At 58.5% G+C, this 18,562-nt stretch overlaps 2 protein-coding genes across 5 annotated transcripts in view; one reads left to right on the forward strand and one right to left on the reverse strand.

Moving 5' to 3' along the window:
* The window catches only part of PSD4 (pleckstrin and Sec7 domain containing 4), a 37,666-nt gene extending 31,763 nt beyond the window's left edge, over positions 1–5,903 (forward strand). For 3 of the 4 annotated variants that reach the window (XM_067704414.1, XM_067704416.1, XM_067704415.1), the window contains exons 13-17: positions 741–811; positions 903–1,066; positions 1,591–1,735; positions 2,018–2,161; positions 3,682–5,903. In XM_067704414.1, coding sequence (XP_067560515.1) covers positions 741–811; positions 903–1,066; positions 1,591–1,735; positions 2,018–2,161; positions 3,682–3,939 — 782 coding nt within the window. In that variant the 3' untranslated portion in view covers positions 3,940–5,903. The other variant, XM_067704417.1, reaches the window with a different exon arrangement.
* A 6,800-nt stretch (positions 5,904–12,703) lies between these two features.
* The window catches only part of PAX8 (paired box 8), a 30,557-nt gene continuing 24,698 nt past the window's right edge, over positions 12,704–18,562 (reverse strand). The window contains exon 11 of the mRNA XM_067703954.1: positions 12,704–18,065. Coding sequence (XP_067560055.1) covers positions 17,989–18,065 — 77 coding nt within the window. The 3' untranslated portion in view covers positions 12,704–17,988. The remainder of the gene's footprint in view (positions 18,066–18,562) is intronic.

Genomic DNA, 18,562 nt, shown 5'->3' on the forward strand with positions numbered 1-18,562 from the left:
GCAAGGTTTCTGGTTTTGTTTTGGGGTGGAACGTGGGGGACAGGATAGTTAAGGCTTCTGGGACGCAATGGTCTCTGAGCTGAACCTTGGAGGAAAAGAGGGCCTGATTCTTTGTAGTTGAGCAGAGGGATCCCCACCGAGAAAAGAGCACGGGGCGTGTGAAAGAGGATGGCGTGAGGTGCATTGGGCCTCATCCTGCAGACTGTTGAAGGCTCTGGAGCCGGGCAGCCACGTGACCAGAGCAGGAATGGGATCCCAGATGGGCTGGGGTACGGTGACCCGCCAGGGAACTGGCGTTTGGCCGTGAGAAGTCACATGAGCAAGGGCAGGAAGTGACCGTGGGGAAGCCGGCCTTCCGCCCTAGCATCTGAGCCCCTGGGCCTCTCTGATGGGACCAGAATGATGTCCGAGAAGAGCTGTGCTTGTGGGCGGGGCGGGGGCGCGTTTGGAGTCAGTGGGCGGGGCGGGGGCGTGTTTGGAGTCAGGACGGTCTGTATGAGCCTCGGCTTTTGTGGTTGTTTGTAAATAGTGCTGTTTTGGTATCTGCGAGTGGTCGCCCATGTGTGAGACACGGTACTGCCCGTCTGTGTGATCGGTTGTGTTTTGTTGTGCTCAGGCATGTCGCTCTACACCCCGGGGAGGGACTGGAGTTGGTGGAGGGGAAGCGGGGGGACAGTGTGTGTCTGAGGGTCCAGAGGGGCGGCCACCACACCCACCTTTGTGTTCTGCTCCTGGGGCAGCGCCGTGGGGCAAGCGCGGCTGGAAGATGCTCCACACGGTCTTGCGAGGGATGGTCCTCTACTTCCTGAAGGTAGGAAGGGAGTCTGCACCCGCGATGGGCAGCACGGGAGGACGAGCAACTGATGCAGACCTCTTTTCTGAGCCCGTGTGCCCTGTGGCAGGGAGAGGACCACGGCCTTGAGGGGGAGAGCTTGCTGGGGCAGATGGTGGACGAACCGGTAGGGGTGCACCACTCGCTGGCCACTCCCGCCACCCACTACACCAAGAAGCCGCACGTCTTCCAGCTGCGCACGGCCGACTGGCGCCTCTACCTCTTCCAGGCACCGTGAGTTTCGGGGGGGGAACAGGCAAGCGGCAAGGCCCCAGCTTTCCTCCCTGACCCCCCTCATCCTCTGACGGCTACCGGCCCCGCCCTGGGGGGGAGGTGGCGTCCTGACCAGTCCACCTGAGATGGGCTGCTGGCCGGGGTCCGGCTACAGCTGGAAGCCGGGGCTTCCTGCTTCCGTCCCCTGCCCTTGGCTCACTTCGCCACTGCACCACCTCTTCCCCGAAAGTCCGACTGAGCCTCTCAGTTCCAAACAGAGGATTCCAGGAAGTCACGAACCCTCGATCATTTTTTGGCATTTGATATAAACTCTATTGCCTTCCCAGATTTGCCTCTTTGTCTGCTGAGAAAAACCACAAGCGGGGGTCAACCACCTCGGCCAGTGGCAGGACTTCTCTGGCTTTTGTCGGCTCTGAGTCCTGAGCTGCCGGGCTGCTGTGCAGACCACGGGAGGCTGAGGGCGGGGATAGGTGATAGCACCGGCCTCTGTGGTCCTGGGGACAGACGGCCGCCTCTCCCTGCAGCACTGCCCAGGAGATGACTTCCTGGATGGCGCGCATCAACCTGGCCGCCGCCACGCACTCGGCGCCGCCCTTCCCCGCCGCGGTGGGCTCCCAGCGCAAATTCGTCCGGCCCATCCTGCCCGTGGGCCCCGCCCAGAGCTCCCTGGTACGGCCCGGGGGAGGGGTGGGATGCCGCGCGGGAGGGGGGTGCACTCCGGAGGACTAGGAAGGAGATGAGAGGCTGTGCAGCTGGCCTAGGAAAAGTTGGGGGGGGAGGGGGAGGGATGGGCTGAACACCTAGGCCCGGGATCGGGGATCGAGGTGTACACCTGAGCCCAGGAACGGAGGCGGGGGGCGGGGGTGTGGGGGGATTCTTGGGCTGCCCACCTGGGCCCGGAACGGAGTGGGAGGGCTCGGAGCAGCTTCCCCCACTGTCTCCCGCTCCCAGGAGGAGCAGCATCGATCCCACGAGAGCTGCCTGGATGCTGCCTCCGACGACCTGCTGGATCTGCAGAGGAACTTACCGGAGCGGCGGGGCCGCAGCCGAGAGCTGGAGGACTACCGCTTGCGGAAGGAGTACCTGGAGTACGAGGTGAGGTGCCCGCGCCTCACCTTCCGCCTGGACCCTCTGCCGCCCTCTCGTGGCCGTGGCTGTCCCTGCAGCCTTGGCTCAGGGCAGGGGGAGGTGCTCCTGTGAGAACACGGGGTGCTGTGTGCGCTGTCTCCACACGAGTGTGTGCACACGCGTGCGCAAATTGTGTGTGTCCGTGTGCACTCGGGCCGCTTCCCCTCTTGTCCTGGGGGCACATAGCAGCTGCTTGTCTGGAAACACTCTTAGGGAATGTTACTTTCATACATGTCTTTGCTCCCAAGAGTATATTTGGCTTTTCCTACACTGAAGGGAAACCTATATTTTAACAGAATTATTTCTCCTAATACCTACCTAATAATAATAATAGGCAGTATTTCTGAAGCTCGCATTGCATGGATTATCTTATTATCTAACTACTCTGGGGATAGGGGCGGTAATCCTCATTTTACAGATGAGGAAACTGAGGCACAGAGAGATTAAGCGACTTGTCCAAACCTGATACATTTTCAAGAGACTCCAATTACATCCGTGCCTCGTGTATGGTCGTAACTAAGGAATGACCTTTATTAGCTCTGTGATCGATGCTGAAACATTTTTTCCCACCCAGCACGCACCCTGCACCCAAATTCAGGAGGAGGATAGGCGAGGGGCATTGTGGGAACAGAAGGGGTCACAGGCCACCCAGGGGCAGAGGGGGGAGAAGGGAGTGTCAGTGTCACCTCCTGGCTGTGCCCACCGGCCCTCGCGCTGCCCTCTCCCTTTCTTTCTGGTTTATCCATTTGGCGTACTGGCTGCATCCATCGCTGTGAGCGCGCCACTTCCCAGAGGCCCCGGCGTGTGGCCGATAGGACCCAGCTCTGCACGCGGCATTCCAGCCTCTCTCTACCACTTTCTGACCAGCTGGGACCTTTAGCAAGGCCCACCCCTCCCTAGGCCTCACTTCCCTCTTTACAGAGCAGAGCAGTGACTCCCACCTGACCTCCCAGGGCTGGGATGGGGATCCAGCGGGCTGGAGGGTGGGAAAGCACTAGGTAAACTGGGAGCTGTATCCGAAGGATGCTAGTTACAGGGGCCCAAGGAGTGTTAAACAGATGAGGGTAGTTAGCGTCATACTCTCCAGATGCCAATTGTTAAAACGCCGCGCAGACTCACTTAGGGCTGAGTACAGATGTGCACTGTGTGTGTGCAGTGCTGCACAGACCTCGGGCCTAGTGGGTTATGGGTCTTCTAGTGTCTCAGCGATGTAACGTGCTCCAGAGATGTCAGTCACGGCACTACACGGTGTTGGCTGTTAGACCAGGGCTGGACTTACAGGTGTAACTATAAAACACCCAGGGAACGGCAGGATCTGCAGATACGGTTGCTTAAGCAGATGCTAGCCTTTGGCCCGGCGCTCTTTCTGCAGGAGTCCTTATCGCCATAGCGTCCTTCACATGTGAGCTGTCTGTCCCTCACGATCCCAGCCCCCTCCCGACCTGGAGCCAGGGTGGTGCTAAGGCGGCGGGGCCCGTGTGTTGCAGAAAACCCGTTACGAGACCTACCTGCAGCTGCTGGTGGCCCGTCTGCACTGCCCGTCGGATGACCTGGACCTGTGGGAGGAACAGCTGGGGAAGGAGGCTGCAGGCCCGCAGGAGTCCAAGCCCAGCCTGAAGAAGTCCCACTCCAGCCCGTCCCTGCACCTGGATGAGGCCCCCACCACGGCCAAGGTCAAGCGCAACATCTCAGAGCGCAGAACCTACCGGAAGATCATCCCCAAGCGGAACCGCAATCCGCTGTGAAGCGGATGCCCCTCACCGACTCTGCCCCCACGGCCTGGGGTGGGTGTGGGATGAAGCCCCGAGGAAGAGCCTCGTCTCAGCGGGCGCATGGTGGCGATGAGGCCCTGCCCCTCCCCCGCTGAAGGATAGCCTTGCTTCCCTGTGGTCCCTCCTACACAGGAGTTTTCCCAATACTGCTGCCCCCTGCCCCTGGCTGCTCCCGAGGGCGATGGGAGGTCAGGAATTTGGCTCCGCTCCCACAGCTCATCCCGTGTCACCCTCCATCTCTTCAGAAGCCACAGCGGACACCTTTCCCAGGCCTGCGGGCAGCTCAGTGCTTATGTGAGAGTCAGAGTACTCGGGGACCCCCGGCCTCCGGGACAGAGGCCGGGGCAGCAGAGCCCTCTGGGCAGACAAGCTAGGGGAGCCGCAGCCCTGAGGGTGGTCTTGTTCTGGGAATCAGGTGGCCTGCTGGGAGAGGTCCTGGGAGACCCCAACCAGGCCCCGCCCACTGGGGGGACAGCCTTCTGGGTAGGAGCAGGGATGCGGCGAGTTCAGGGGCTCAGTGAGGCTGACCCTGGGGCCCCTGCCTTTGTCTCCTCTCCCACACATCACCCACTCGCAGTGGGCAAACGAGAGAGGCCCTGCCTTGCATGGTCAATTGCTGATCATCAGAGCAGAGCCGATGGCGGCCAGTGAGGGCCGGAAGGGGTGGCGGCCTCCAGAGCTTGGTGGAGAGAGCCCTGGAACGAGGGGCCTTTGCCTCCCCAGAGCAGGGAAGGAGTTCTCTCCGGGTTCAGACCCTAGGGAGGCTGAGGGTAAGAGGTGGTGACGCGTCCGTATCCGCTGGGGGCTCTGGAGAGTTGGGGGGTAGGGTGGGCGGAGGCCTGGCTCCCTTCCCTGAAAACTCCATGCCCGAGGGGCTCCAGGACCCTCCCGGACCCCTCCCCTGGCCCAGCCTGCTCCCAGGGGCCTTTGCCACCCTGCCTGGGAAGTCCCCTTGTGCTCCGTCGGGCTGTTCTCCGGGGGCGGTTCCGGGCACTCGCGGACCCGAGGCTCTGCCTGTGGGAAGGAGGCTGGGCTGCAGGGGCAGCCACCATTGTCTCTGCTCAGCCGAGTGTGCGAGCAGGCGGCCCGCCAAGAGGGGCCTCTCCACTGCCCGCCTGCTGGCTGACGCACGGCCCCTCCGGCCTTCCTGCCGGCGCTCTCCTCCCCTTCGTGCTTGCAAGCAGCCTGGAGCACTCGGGGGCCACGAAGGGCGTCTGGCCAGGGCCCAGGGCCGGGCCACACACCCAAAGCGTGCACAATAAATGCCAACAAAGAAGGAGGTGTGTACGGGTGTAGGGGGAGGGGAGGGTCAGCCAGTTCCGGGCAGCTGGGGCCACCCGCAGGGTGGCAGGCCGCATCCCCCTTGCCATGTGTGCGTGCGTGTCTGTGTGCGTGTGCATGTCTGTGGGCGTGTATGTAGCACACTGAGCAGGTGCAGGGGTCACATATGTAGTTTGTCACAGCTGGAGGGGACCTCAGAATCATTTAGTTATCCACTCATGTGTTCATTCTTTCATTTCACAAGTAATATTAACTACCTTTTATGGGCCAGTACTATGGGATTCAAACACGGATTAAGCGCATCCCTGGCCTCCAGGAGATGACTGTCCTGCTCTCTGGTTTCCAGTTGGCAGTGTAGAGACACGCTGGAGACATTCCCATCCTACACCCAGGAATTCAGATACAGTAGATCTGGGTCAGGGACACCAATAGGTATTTTTAAGACCCCCTGGGCAACTCTGACGTGCAGTGGCAGTTAACAGCCACGGCGCAGTCCGGTCGTCTCATTTGATTGAGGTGGGAGCCTAGCGCCAGGTGGACGTGACTTGGCCCAGGAGTGATGCTTACAGGCTGAATGGCCGTGAGTGGGTTATTTGACCTCACTGACCTGTATGCTTATTTCTAAAACCCGAATAAAAGGCAGAGGTTGGTTTGCAGGTGTGCATGTGTGTCACATTTCCATGCTTCTTTGCTCTTGCAGAACTGGCATCTCCCTTTCCCCCCGGGCATGTGAGGCCTTCAGAGCCCGGTGACCGTGGCTGCCGGGTCCCCCTCTGGCCAGTGCTGTCCTGGCCCCCGTTGGCCTGGAGGCCTGGGGAGGTGGAGGTGGGTTGTTGGGCTGTGGTTATGACATGTGACCACCAGGGGGCGGGCTTGCATCTTCCAAGCCTGGGCGGCCCAGTTGTCCAGCCACAGCTGTGCTCCTGGAAGAACAGGAAGTTAGGCCTCCCCCAGGCCTTCCCCCCTGCCCCGCCCTCTCACCAGAACCAGGCCCTTCCACTTCCCCAAACCCTCAGTGGCCCAGCCAGGCCTCCCACCATCTGGGGAGGTCTGATCCAAGCAAAGGGTTGGGACTTTGACATCTTCCTGCAGATGGAGAGGAAGAAGTTTCTGGAACCTTATGGGGACAGACTAGAACTCCCTACAGAACTGTCCCAAGGAACCTACAAAAATGGAAACCAAATGAGCACCCAGTCCCGGTCCTGGGTTTGGAACGGATCAAACCCCACGGGCCTAGACTCACCTAGTGTCCACCCTACTCTTCTTTCCTACTCAGCACTGGGTTGGTCCATATCTTTGCAGGAGAAGGGGATGGGCACAGGTTCTTGGTGAACAGCTCAGACTCCATAAGGCTGGTTGAAGTTTGCCCTCGGTTCCTCCTTTCCCACCTAGGGAGCTCAGCTAACCAGGAGATACCCCAGATGTAACCTCTTCCTGGTCTCTCAGCATCTCTGCTCCATCTGGCTTTCTGCTGAAGACATTCATTTGTTTGTTGTTTGCCAGGCACCAGGGAGGAGTTAAGATCACTAGGGCCCGAGGTCTGGGTCCTTTCCTCTGGGGGCTCCGAGTCAGATGGAAACAAGTGGGGCGTGTCCTGCTCGGCAGGAGCTGGGCTGGAGGGTTGAGGTGGGATAGAGTGAGAGACACACGGTGGTCAGGGTGGGCTGAAGCTGGATCTTAAAGGACCTGGTGTGCAGCCCAGGAGGGTGGGTTTCGAGCAGAAGAGTGACAGGTTCATGGCTTGGGAGATAGTCTGGGAGTTTGGCTTTAAGAAGATTGAATGACTTGAGTAAGTGAGCCTAGAATAGGGTAGATTATGGCCTGGAGGTGTTTTATACTATGCATGCAAATTTTCTGTAAGTCTAAAATAAAAAGGGAGTGGGGGGAAGAGAATGCCCTGGAACCTTGGGACAACCTGGCCATCCACATCTGGCCACATCCCTCTCCCTTCCCCCGACCCCCCAACTTGCTTGCTGCCCATACTTAGGGGGTGTCCTGAATGCCACACTCTGCGTAAGGGCCCCTTCCCACTGCCCCCTCTGCCAACACCTTTGCCTCCAGCTATCCTGCATCTAACTGGCCCCCATCTCCACCTGTTCCCTGCCTTCTGAGGAAGCGATGCTCCGTGCATTCCTGGAACTGACCCTGCCCCTCCCTCGTGCCCACACCCCTCCCCCTCCCCATGTCCTGCCTACCCTGACCTCACCCTCAGGGGTCCCATCTGGGTTTTCGGCCTATGCTCTACCCCTTCATTATCTTGCCTCGCAAACAACTTGAAGTATCGCCATCGGGAGGAAAAAGAAGAGCGTGCACTTGACCGTCTGCTGCCTGTAGCCGAGGTCCACGGATGTGTGGTCTTTGCCAGCCCTTTCCCTCCCTCCCCTGGTCCCGTTCACACCTGGCATGTTGGCCTCCAGCCACTGCTCCCCACCTACGACCCTCAGTCATCAAGCTTCCTCACCTCTCAGCGACCTTTGGCCCCATGTGCGCCCTGATCTGTGGAACCCGCACAAGGCCCAGTGTGATCTGGCCAGTCTGTTAACTTCTTGTGCTTCCGTTTGCTTCTCTATAAAATGGGGATAATAGCACTGCTTACCTCACAGAGTCCTTGTGAAGATTAAGTGAAATTATGCACGTAAACAGCTCGGAACAATGCCTGGCACAGAAGGAAAGCCTGTTAGCTATTAGTACCGGCCTCGCCGGCCTTCCTCAGGCACCCTCCCGCCTCTGGACTCCGGTTCACATTCTGCCCTCAAACATGGGGTCCTGCTCCGAGGCTGGGCCTCTGCACTCAGCTCTCCCTCTGCCTGGACTTTGCAAGTGACAGATGTAAACTCACATGGGCTTTAGCAGAATAGGACATTGTTCAGCTCCAGTAACTGGACAGTCTGTGTCCAGGTCGGGCTCCACACTGAGCCAGGAACCTGTTTCTCTCTTGTTCTTCTCCCAGGCCTAGGAGGACAGGGGCAACCCTCACGGTACCGAGGTGCCCCAAGAGCTCAAGACTCCCTCTTCTTGGTACAAATCTAGCGCGCAGAGAGTATCTGCTCGTTGGAAATTTCAATCTCAAGTCCAGGGTAGGGTCTCGTCCTTTTTTTTTTTTTTTTTTTTTGCGGTACGCGGGCCTCTCACTGTCGTGGCCTCTCCCATTGTGGAGCACAGGCTCCGGACGCGCAGGCTCAGCGGCCATGGCTCACGGGCCCAGCCGCTCCGCGGCATGTGGGATCCTCCCGGACCGGGGCACGAACCCGCGTCCCCTGCATCGGCAGGCGGACTCTCAACCACGGTGCCACCAGGGAAGCCCCAGGGTAGAGTCTCTTTGAGCAACATACCTTGGGCCACGTGCCCACCTCTGAGCCAATCACTAGGGGCCTAAGGTAATCAGAGGCCTCCTTCCGAGATGGGGGTGGGGTGTGGAGGCAATGCCACCCAAAGGATGGAGGGGGGAACATCTGCTGAGAGATTCGGAGTGCTAGGACTGGGAAGAGGCAAAATCCCTTGCCGTCCACATGCCACCTCCCCCGTGAAGCCTTCCTTGACTCTTTCTCCCCCCGTTATTCCCTATCACATCAAAGCCTAACTTTCTACACCCCTCCCCTGCCCTCCCCTCCTGTCTTTCCTGTCTTTTTGCTCCCAGTAGAACATAAACCTCCCAAGGGCGGGAACAGGGCTGGTTGTTTTCCATCGTATTCCAGGGCCTGACTCCTGGTGTTGAAAAAGGTAAATCTCAAAACTTCATCCTCCCTGGGCTTCCAGAATGCCACGTTCTCCTGGTTCGTCTTCTACTTTCTTGCATGTTCTTTTCTGTCTTTTCTCCGCTTGTAACCTCCCCGCGGCCCAGCCTGAACTCAGCCTTTTCGCCAGGGGGATTCTCAGAGATCTCACCTGGCTGACTACAGGGCTGTCGCTTTAGCTTCTGGGAAGAGTCTCCAGATCTAAGGTTTCAGTCCTGATCTTTGCTCTGAGTTTCAGACCTGGAGTTCTGTCTGCAGGACGTGGTCCCTCAACCAATCCTCCTGGAAATGGTAACTTTCTGTACAGATGTTACTCATTACACGGGAGAGTGAACTTAGGATCATCTCCCCTAAACCTGTCCCCGGCTGACTCCCCTTTTCTATGAATGATTCTGTGACAGGTCGTCCATTGCTTTGAAAGCCAACATGCCAGGATGATGAAGAGATTTGAGCCAGATGGGCCTTTGCCTTCACCTTGGGTGTCAGGTAGAAGCTTCTGGTTTTCTGGATCTCTTTGTCCCCATCTGGTGTGACACAGACAGGGTGGGGAGGAAGTACATGCACAGAGAGGCGCTGACTCCCTCACTGAGCGAATGAGGCCTGGCAAGTGACCGTGACAACCCTTTCACCTGGCCGCCAAGAGACTCCAGGCCGATTTGCAGCTCAGGTGCAGCCGCTCAGGACCCACTCTTCCACCCGTTCTATATTTTCTGTGCTCCTGATGCTTTATTTCGTATTTGTATTTCACTAATTTATTGCATGCATTTCCTGTGAGCTGTCTCAAATCCTCTCTGGAACAAGGTGGGAATACATTAATATTTAAAATAAAATAAACAAAATGTCAGCTTGTGTGTGTGTCTTAGGCTGGAAATTCCTTAAGGGCAGGGACCATGTCTGTTTATATAGCACCTGGCACGGTGTCAAATTGAAGCTTAACAAATGAATTTTGATGACGACGAGAAAGAAGCTGCTGGCACGAAGATACAGAAGTTTGGATCTCACCCTCGGGCCAAACCTCATCCAAACCCCCTTTTCGCAAGGGGTGACCTTCCTCAGGCCCCAGCCAAATCCTCCCCCTGTTCCCGCCCATCCAGGCTCCTTTCCGTCACCGCTGCCCGTCCAGACTCCCCACAACCAACCCCGTCCTCACCCACACTCTGCTCTCACAAATGCTCCCCTTTTTCCCCAGTCAGCCCTCACTCGGGTCTTCACCCCAAAACGCCCGGCCCACCCTTCTACCCATTCACCCCGTGCCCCAGCCCCGCAGGCTCAGGCTGGGCAGCAGCGTGTGGTGCTAGGAGATGCCACCGGCTGAGTGTTTCAGGTGCCAAGGCACGCGGAGGGACCTCCAGCCAGGCGGGGACCTGGCAGAGGGAGGGGAGGGGATAAGGTGCTTCAAACCTCCAGATGCAGCAGTTAGAAAGAGGACAGAGGCAATGATCCTTCAAATTGCCACATCTGTATAATCTGCTTTTTATTTTCTGCTTCATGAAGTTTTATTTCCCATTATTTATTCACTCCCCTTCCTCCCCTCCCCCACCCCCGCTCCTCCTTTAGCAGGCGACATGCTCAGATGGGCCCCGAGCCTTGGCCTGGGTCTCCGCCCACCCCCGCCCGGCTGGCTGCGGGGAGAAGGCACCTGGTCCCTTTCCGATGACGCCCTCTCCTCTTGCCATCGTCGTGTTTCAGCCCCCAAATGCCCCTCCCTCCATCCTCCGAGGAGAGCTTGGTGCAAATGTGCATGGGGGAACGGGTCACAGAGGTGAGGCGTGTCCCCAAGGCCCCGGTCCCCGTAACCACCCCGAGCCGGAGCTTATAGCCGGGAAGGACCCAGGAGATGGAGATGTCGACCTCACAGCCAGGGGGTGTCTCCCCGCCACGTGCCATCCGCCCGCCTCCTCTCCCGGACCTCTTCCCTCTCTACCCAGGACCTTCTTCATCCTCCCTTCCCTCCAGTTCTTGGATCTGTGGTCAGGGTGCAGGGGGTTACTGAGATGGGAAGGAGGGGGACCAGCCAGGACTGCAGGGAAGTGAGGCCCTGAGCATCCCCTCACGCCCCACCCCCACCCCGACCCCACTCCCACCGTAGCAACAAAGATGCAGCTCAGAGAAAGACCGGGGCCATCAGGTTCTAGTTAGTCACGGGGGGTGGGGGGGGCAGGCCCCCAGTGGCTGCCGTGGGGTGAGAGGGTGTTTGGGAAAGGACGCTTATGTTGTGAGTCTCCTCGACGTTGAGTCTTCTTGCCTAGCGCCCTCCTTAGCCCTCGGTGGGACCCAGAAGCTCAGGACGATAGCCCTTTTCAGGCCCGAGGTTGAGGGCTTGCAGTCAGTGTTCTTAGAGCTGCGTCTTGAAGACGCTACGGATGCTCAAGAAAGGCCTGGGAGGGCCGTGAGGGATTTTGCAAATCTTACCTGAAACCGGACAGCACTTTATGTCCCCTCTCTTTTGGCTTTTATCCCTTTCCCGTCTTGCCCTATACTGACTTTTATAAGTCTCATTTTTTAAATAAAAGCTCTGAAGTTCCTTGTTTTTATTTTGGGTGACGGTGGGGGTGGTATGATCCCGTCCAGTTCATCTTGTTTCCTTCTAGGTGCCTATCACGGGGTCTGGCACAGAACGGGGGCGTTTAGGAACTATTTCTGAATGAACAGGTGAATCAGTGAATGTGAGAACTAGGCCTTCTCAGGCCCCAGACTGTATGAACTGTGGCTAATTCACTTCGCTCAGGTTTCTGATTTCTGTCCCAGCCTGGAATCCTCTGGAAGCCTGGCTTTAGCCCAGCCAGCTGAGGCAGGAGCCCAGGGCCCTGGGTGGGTGGGCCACCAGAAGCCAACCACCCCCCACCCCACCCCGAACAGAGACCGGATTCCGCATATGGAAATACGGTGTTTGCCTGATGGAAAATTACCAGGGGAATTTGGTCGAAAGAGGGCTTCATACCTGAACCAGTCAGATGAGTCCCGTAATGCCTTTCACTGCCCAGGTGGCCACTGAATCACGGTGTGACAGCTGGACATCGTTCTGGCCCGAGCCACGTATTTTACGCAGCTGAGGATTTCCCTGGGGTTGCCAACCGGGGAGGCAACCAGGGCGGGGACACAGCCCCACACCCAGGCCTGAGCTCTGGAGCAACGCTGTCCCCCAGGGGGGTAAACAGAGGTGTTACGATTGCCATAACTAACAGCTCCAGCGACACCACAACCTCAGCCCCTAGAATGTCTGGCCAGCAGGCCCTTTCCCTGATCGCCATCATCAGCATAGAGGGGGAGGGCGTGGCTGTACTTCCTACAAGTAAAGCCTCAGTCCTCACCGCGGCCAAGGGGCCTTGCCCCCGCTTCCTTCTTTCTTACCCTCTTCTCTTTCTCTCACTTCTTCCCTTTGGTGAAGAAGTAAGTTTCCATTCGGACCGAGCTCACCGGTACTGATGAACAATGTCTTTGCCGCAGCAAGGTCCCCTGGGGAGGCGTGTGGGTGGGCTGGGGGATGCTCTCCTGGCCGGGCCCACGGGGGTGCACTCCTCTCCTCAGGGGGTGTATGGGGGGAACCAACGTTGCCCACAGCTGGGGGCCTCCACTCAGGACCCCCAGGAGGCACGAGCAGGACGTGAAAATCGGGGCCTGATGGCAGTGGAAGGGTGGGCTGGAGGAGAATGTGAGTTCCCAGGCCTGGGCTGTTAGGGAAGCTAACTAACGCCCGCCTCCCTGTAAAAAGCAAACACATCTAAAACAAACAAAAAGATTTATTTGTAAATGAAAGCGGTTCTCATTCAAGGCAGGGCTGCGTGTGTGATGGTGCGCACGCACGTGTGGGCTTGGGCTCCCGTTACACGGGGGAGGATGCCTTGGCTGGAGAGGAGGGGGAGGGGAAGTGGGGCGTCTCAGAGGAGGGGGGCGCCGGGAGGCGCGGTGGGGGGAAGGGAGTTGGCGTCATGCTGGTACTAGTTTGATTTATCCCTAATGAGTTCTCAGCACATGGCTGCTCCGGGCTCACTCCGGGGGCCAGCGCGGCCTCCCGTGGGCCCCAGCCCGCCCCCGACTCCAGAACAGACGCCACTCACTCAGAAAAGAGCCAATTTCCACACTGCACAGTCTGCTTCACTCAAGGGGAAATCACATTTCCCTGGGAGAGCCGGAGGCAGCGCTTCCCTCCCCAGCCTGGCCGGCTGCCACCGGGTACAGATGCAGAGGAGCTGGGCCCTGACCTCCCTTCTCCCCCAAAACAAAGCCCCACTTCCCCCAGCCCTCGCCCCAAATCTCAGGGCAGCCTCTCAGCAGCTGGGGCTTAGCCTTTGCCGCTCAGCTCAGCGAGAGGAGATAGGGGGACGTCCGGGGAGGATGCTGCCGGGGCGGGGACCGGCCTTCCTTGCTCCCTCCAGCTTTGTCCAGGAAGCCAGGCACCGGGTTTGGTTTGAGGGGCTTAGAGATGTGGCGATGGGGTTGCTGGTGGTGTGTGTGGGTGCATGCGCTCGAGCAGGGAGCAGTAGGGAATCGGGATCTGCCATCAGGAGATAAGGACCTCCAGCATCCGTGTCCCGAGAGCCCCCAAGAGCCAGAGGAGGAGAATAAAGTAATGAGAAGAGTAAGAAAGCAAGCGGAAGGGATGGAAGGAGGGAGAAATGCTTCCAGCATTTCTGAGCAGACACGGGGAAAGTCTAAGCCCTCCCCACCATTCACTGCAGACACAAAGGTCTCTCAAAGGAATAATTGCTTCGGACTCAGCAGAAGAGGGACTGCTGAGATTAAAAGAGGTGGGAAAAGGAAAGAGAAAGGTGCGAGGGAAAGAGAGGAGGCGGCCTTTGTGGGCCGGGATGCTTTCATCACAATCACCGCGGCAGCTGCAGGTACCAGGCTGGGTCACTCCCTGTCTGCGGGTGTCTCACAAACTGAGGCAGAGGAACAATCAGACCCCTGCCTGCGGTGGAAATGCTTTATGACCCTAAAAGTTGGAGAAGGGGCGGCCTGGGGGGACATTAAGGGTCAAGGAGGCGGCCCCATAACTCTGTCCCTCCCTAAAAAGTGATGGGAGCCTGAGGTCTCTGCAGAAGCCTGGCCACATCCAGCTACTCAAGGACTTAGATTGGGATGCAGAGTTGGCCTTAGATTAGGGGTCGGGCTGTGGCCCCAGCTCCTCTGAACGACCTTGAAAGATCCAGTCACCTCTTGCTCTCAGTTTCCCCAAGGGCAAAACGGGGCCGATGTGCAGAATCGGAGACACAAATGGATGGGAATGAGTTTTGTAAACAGACAGAGACTAAGCCTATGGGAGAAGAGTGATTCTATCTTGAGGATGGGGGAGTTCAGGGAGGGCCAGGGAGGGAGCGCCAATCCCCGCTGAAGCTCAGGGCACTGACTCGGGACCCCGAGGTCTCCAGCCCCCTTGTCCTGTGCCCACCCGCAAAGGACGAGCCTTAGGAAGACGCTGGTGGGAAAAGTTGTGAGTGTTTGGGGAGGGGGCCAGGAGGATGGTGAGGACAGCGGGAGGGGGGAAACCTTCACAAGCCCCTCACCCTCTCTGGCCTCCTACTTCCCCATCTGTAGACTGTGGCCACACTCTCCTCTCACCTGAGGTTGTTGTGAGGGTTGAGTGTGTCTCTGGCACACGACGGGCAGAAGGTACGTGTTTTTTAGTAACAACCAATGCCAAGAATATTGGCGAAGAGACAGGAGGGGCTGGCCTTGGGGCAGGACTCCTAGCTGCCTCTGCCTCCCCCTGCCGCAGGCCATGGGGTAGGGGCCAGAGGGTCACAGCAGCTCCAGTCCACCTTAGAAAGGTGTGTTCTGCCCCACCTGGTGGGCCCAGGTAGGGTTCTAGCTGCTCTGTCTCCCAGCAGGAAACGCATCACCACGCAGGAGCTGCCTGGCCCACACAGACCGCTGAGCTCCAGGCACCCCGGGCTCTCCTGGCCAATGCCAGGAGGGCAGGGGCCACTGGAGGAGGAAGGGTAGGGATGACAGACCGGGGAGTAGGGCCTGGAAAGCTGAGGAAGACTCTCCACACAGGCAGTGAGAGGGATGGTTCCAGGGTGCAATGGGGATGGGGCGTGGCGGGGGGGCAGTGAGGCAGGGCCCTCGCTGCCCTGGGAATGCCTCGGGCCCAGGCTTCGTCCCCAGTTCTCCCACTGACACACGCACTGCTCGCATATGCCTTCAGAAAACCCAGGGCCTCGACCCTGCTACAGAGTAAACTACCTCTCTGCCACTTCCCACGCAGCTACCCACGGATACTTCCCACACTCCCCAGCAGGAAAGCCGCTTCCTGTTCACCTGTGCCTCCCAACACCTGTCCTCCCCGCCCTTCCCCTCATACTCTTTCTTCACCACGACCCCGTCATGTACCTCGCCAACTTGTCCCAACACCACCCCTGATGTCAGGGCACCTGAGATCATCTCTCCCCCCAAGCACACAGACGGCTGTATTTTCCAAGCCCCGAAGGGGGACCCGTGGTTTGACTGTGGACGGAGTGTCTGGAGCGCTACTGGCCAGGACCTGCCGCACACTCACCGACATCTGCTCTGAGCAGAGTGTCCCGGGGGGCTCAGCTCACCTCCGAGAAGGAAGGGGAGCGCTGAACCGCGGTCAGCCCGCAAAAGCGCAGCCCAGGTCCCTTTGTCATTCAGGGCTTGGAGAGGCTGCCAGCGCACCAGGGTCTCCAGAAAGGGTTTGACTGGGAATAGGAAGGATCGCTCTGCAGGCTCTGGGGGGGCACCATCCACCTCAAGGTGATTCCTGGGTGGGGACTGTCTTAGGGCTCTCAGGAACCCAGATATAATGGGATGCAGTCCTGCCACCATTGCTCGTGGCTGGAGGAATATCCTGTTATTGGAAACTGAGCCTCATCTCAGATCCGCTCAGAAGTCACGGGGACTGGTCTTTGTGGGGGGCCCACTCGTCTATGCCATCCGCAGCGAGCATTCCTCGCCTCTCCTTTGGGAGGACCAGGGAGGTCAGAGGCCTGTCTCTCAGCCGCTGCCCTCCCAGCCTGGGAGCCCCTGGTTGCGGTGCTAGTGGGGGATGAGGAAGCCCCTCCTCCACCTGACTCAACCTCAGCTGTTATCTGCCCAGCTGTCGGCATTAATCTGGGCATCCTGCCCCCGGCTCCAGCTGGGTCCCTCACGGAGAGGGTCCACGCAGACACCAGGCAGCCGCTGGTGGGCCAGGCACCCTCTTGGAGGCAGAGACCTGGCAGTCACCATTGTGACTTGTCCTCTAAAATTTCACAGAAGGGGGTTGTCCTAAGTCCTTAGAGTAGCTCCCTCACCCCTTCCTGGCCTCAGCTTCCTGATTGCACAGTCTTGCCAAATACTTAGGAACCAAACCCAAAAATATTAAACTCTCGGTGGCAGTCTCAGAACCTCCCTGGGGTCTAGAACCTCCCTGGCATCCCTGATGAGAGCCCTGTGCTGTTGGGTGAAAGTGCTGGACTTAAGGTAAGAGGACTTGATTGAATCTACTACTTCCTGCCTTGGGCAAGTTATTTCATTTTTTTCTGAGCCTCAGTTTCTCCATATGTAAAAGAGGGCAAATGGCGGCTTAATTTACGTGAGGCCCCATCCGGCAGAGCCCAGGAACTGTCTTCTCCCTTCCCTCCTCTCACACCTCAGGGATCCTAAGAGCTGTTTATGTGGGCTCCAGCGCAGAGCTGTTCCCGGATCTGCCTCCAACCTTCCCGGCGGATTCTCTGGCTTCCTGTTAATAACAACAGCAACTACCTGTGGGGAGTCTGTGATTGGCCGGGCACCGGGCCACGTGCTTATTTTATGCTCGCATTTACTCAGAGTTGGCACAGTCAAAGCTTGGGATACGTGATTTGCCCGGGGCTGAACATGTCTCTGGGGCAGAGGGCGAATGCTAAGTCAGGGGCTCCCTCCCTTGGGCATTCGTGGTCCTCTCAACGCCCGGCCCCCAAAGTGAGTTCGCTGGCCACTGGGCTCTGAGGTTCTCTGGAGAAAAAACCCAGTCCTGGGGTGCCTCCTTCCCCAGCCAACCCCAAAGCTGGAGACCAAGAGTAATGGTTTATTGAGTCTTGTGGCAGTGGTGGTTGTCTTTTAAAAAAAAAAGAAGCGTCAGGGGGAGAAGCCCGACATGGCAGGGAGACAGTTCACTGAGAGGAAGACGGCAGCTGGGCTCAAGCAGACCCTCATTTACAGTATTTACAGTCGGGCCTGGGGAGCGGAGGGCGGGCACGGTGGGAGCCAGAGAGGAAACCGCCATGGCTGGCTTTGGGGGGTAGCTGTGGGCTCGGCAGGGCTGTTGGGAGGGGAGGCGGGTCCCCAGCCATTGTGCCTGGCTCCGCCCTGGGCAGGGCTGCACCCCACCCCCAGGAGCCCGGGGGCTTCGGAATGTCTGTCTCAAGCTGCAATAGGCTCGGCCAGGCTGAGGTCTGGCCGCCAAGGGGTGGTTCCGTGGTGGGGAGCATCTGGGATGGAGCTCCTTGACCGCCGGGCAGAGCTCCTGGTTGGCTGGACCCAGGGTTCAGCCTGTGGGCCAAGAGGGAGAGGAGTGGAAAGCGCCAAGCAAGCTGCCCAGAGAAGGTGGTGCGTCTCCGGGCGGCGGTGCGGGAGAGCCTTCGCACCCGCTGTGGCTCGTGGGCTGGACCGAAGCACTTACAGCCCGCGGCCGCTAGAGCGTGTCGGTGATGGGGCCACAGAGGTGCCTCTGTGTGCCCCTGACCCCGTCGTGGGCCCCATGTGCCGTCCCTCTCAAGCCTCTGGCTGTCCCCTCTTCTCTCCCCACTTCTCCTCCAATTTTGTCTCTTTGGAACGGGACGGTTCTGTCCCCCTGGGACTCCTGCCCCTCATTAAGGAGTCCTGGAGGACAGCGTGGCCTTCTCCAACGTCGTCCGGTCTCTCATGGTTCATTAAATCAACCACACGGGGAGGAAGCCGTGATGCTGGATTTGTGGTTATTTTTCATGTAATAAATAAAGATTCCTTTGTGTGACTCTCTGGGGCCCGTCCCAGGCCGAGTCCTTCTGTTGCTCAGTCGCTCCCACTGTCCCCATGGCAACTACAGATGGTCAAAGGCCGCGGCAGTGGTAGGTGGCGCGCTTGGCCTTGTTGTGGAACTGTAATAATACGGGGAACCTGGACACGTTCGAAAAAAGAACAACAACACTGCTGGTCAGAAGGGGAAACTGCACCACAGACTCTCCCTGCCTCTGCCAACCTTTAAGACAGCACAAGTTAATCATTGATCCCTCGGGCCTATCTGATCATCAAAGATTAACTCCTCTCTGGCCCTATTTCCTCCTTCTCTGGCCTCACCTTTGAGTTTCTGGCCAGAAGGAGAACAGTGGCTTCTTGCCCCTCCCGCCATGACTCCTTTGACCTTCAACACCCTTGTATCAGGGAGAGGGCAAGAGAGAGCAGTTACATTTGGAACCCTGAAGAACCAAGTTCACGCGGGGAGATCACTGGGGCTTTCCCCAGCCTTGCCCAAAACGTGCGAGGTCAGAGGATCTTCTTCTTGGGAAGCAGGGGGATTGGGTCCTGACTGGTCGAGGGGGATGCACATTTGAGGGCCTGCACCGGGCAGCTGCGCACACCTGCAGGATGGGCAGCCCGGGAAAGTTCCGTGGGAA

The sequence above is a fragment of the Pseudorca crassidens genome, chromosome 14 (genome assembly GCF_039906515.1).
Source record: "Pseudorca crassidens isolate mPseCra1 chromosome 14, mPseCra1.hap1, whole genome shotgun sequence".
NCBI classification, from domain to species: domain Eukaryota; kingdom Metazoa; phylum Chordata; class Mammalia; order Artiodactyla; family Delphinidae; genus Pseudorca; species Pseudorca crassidens.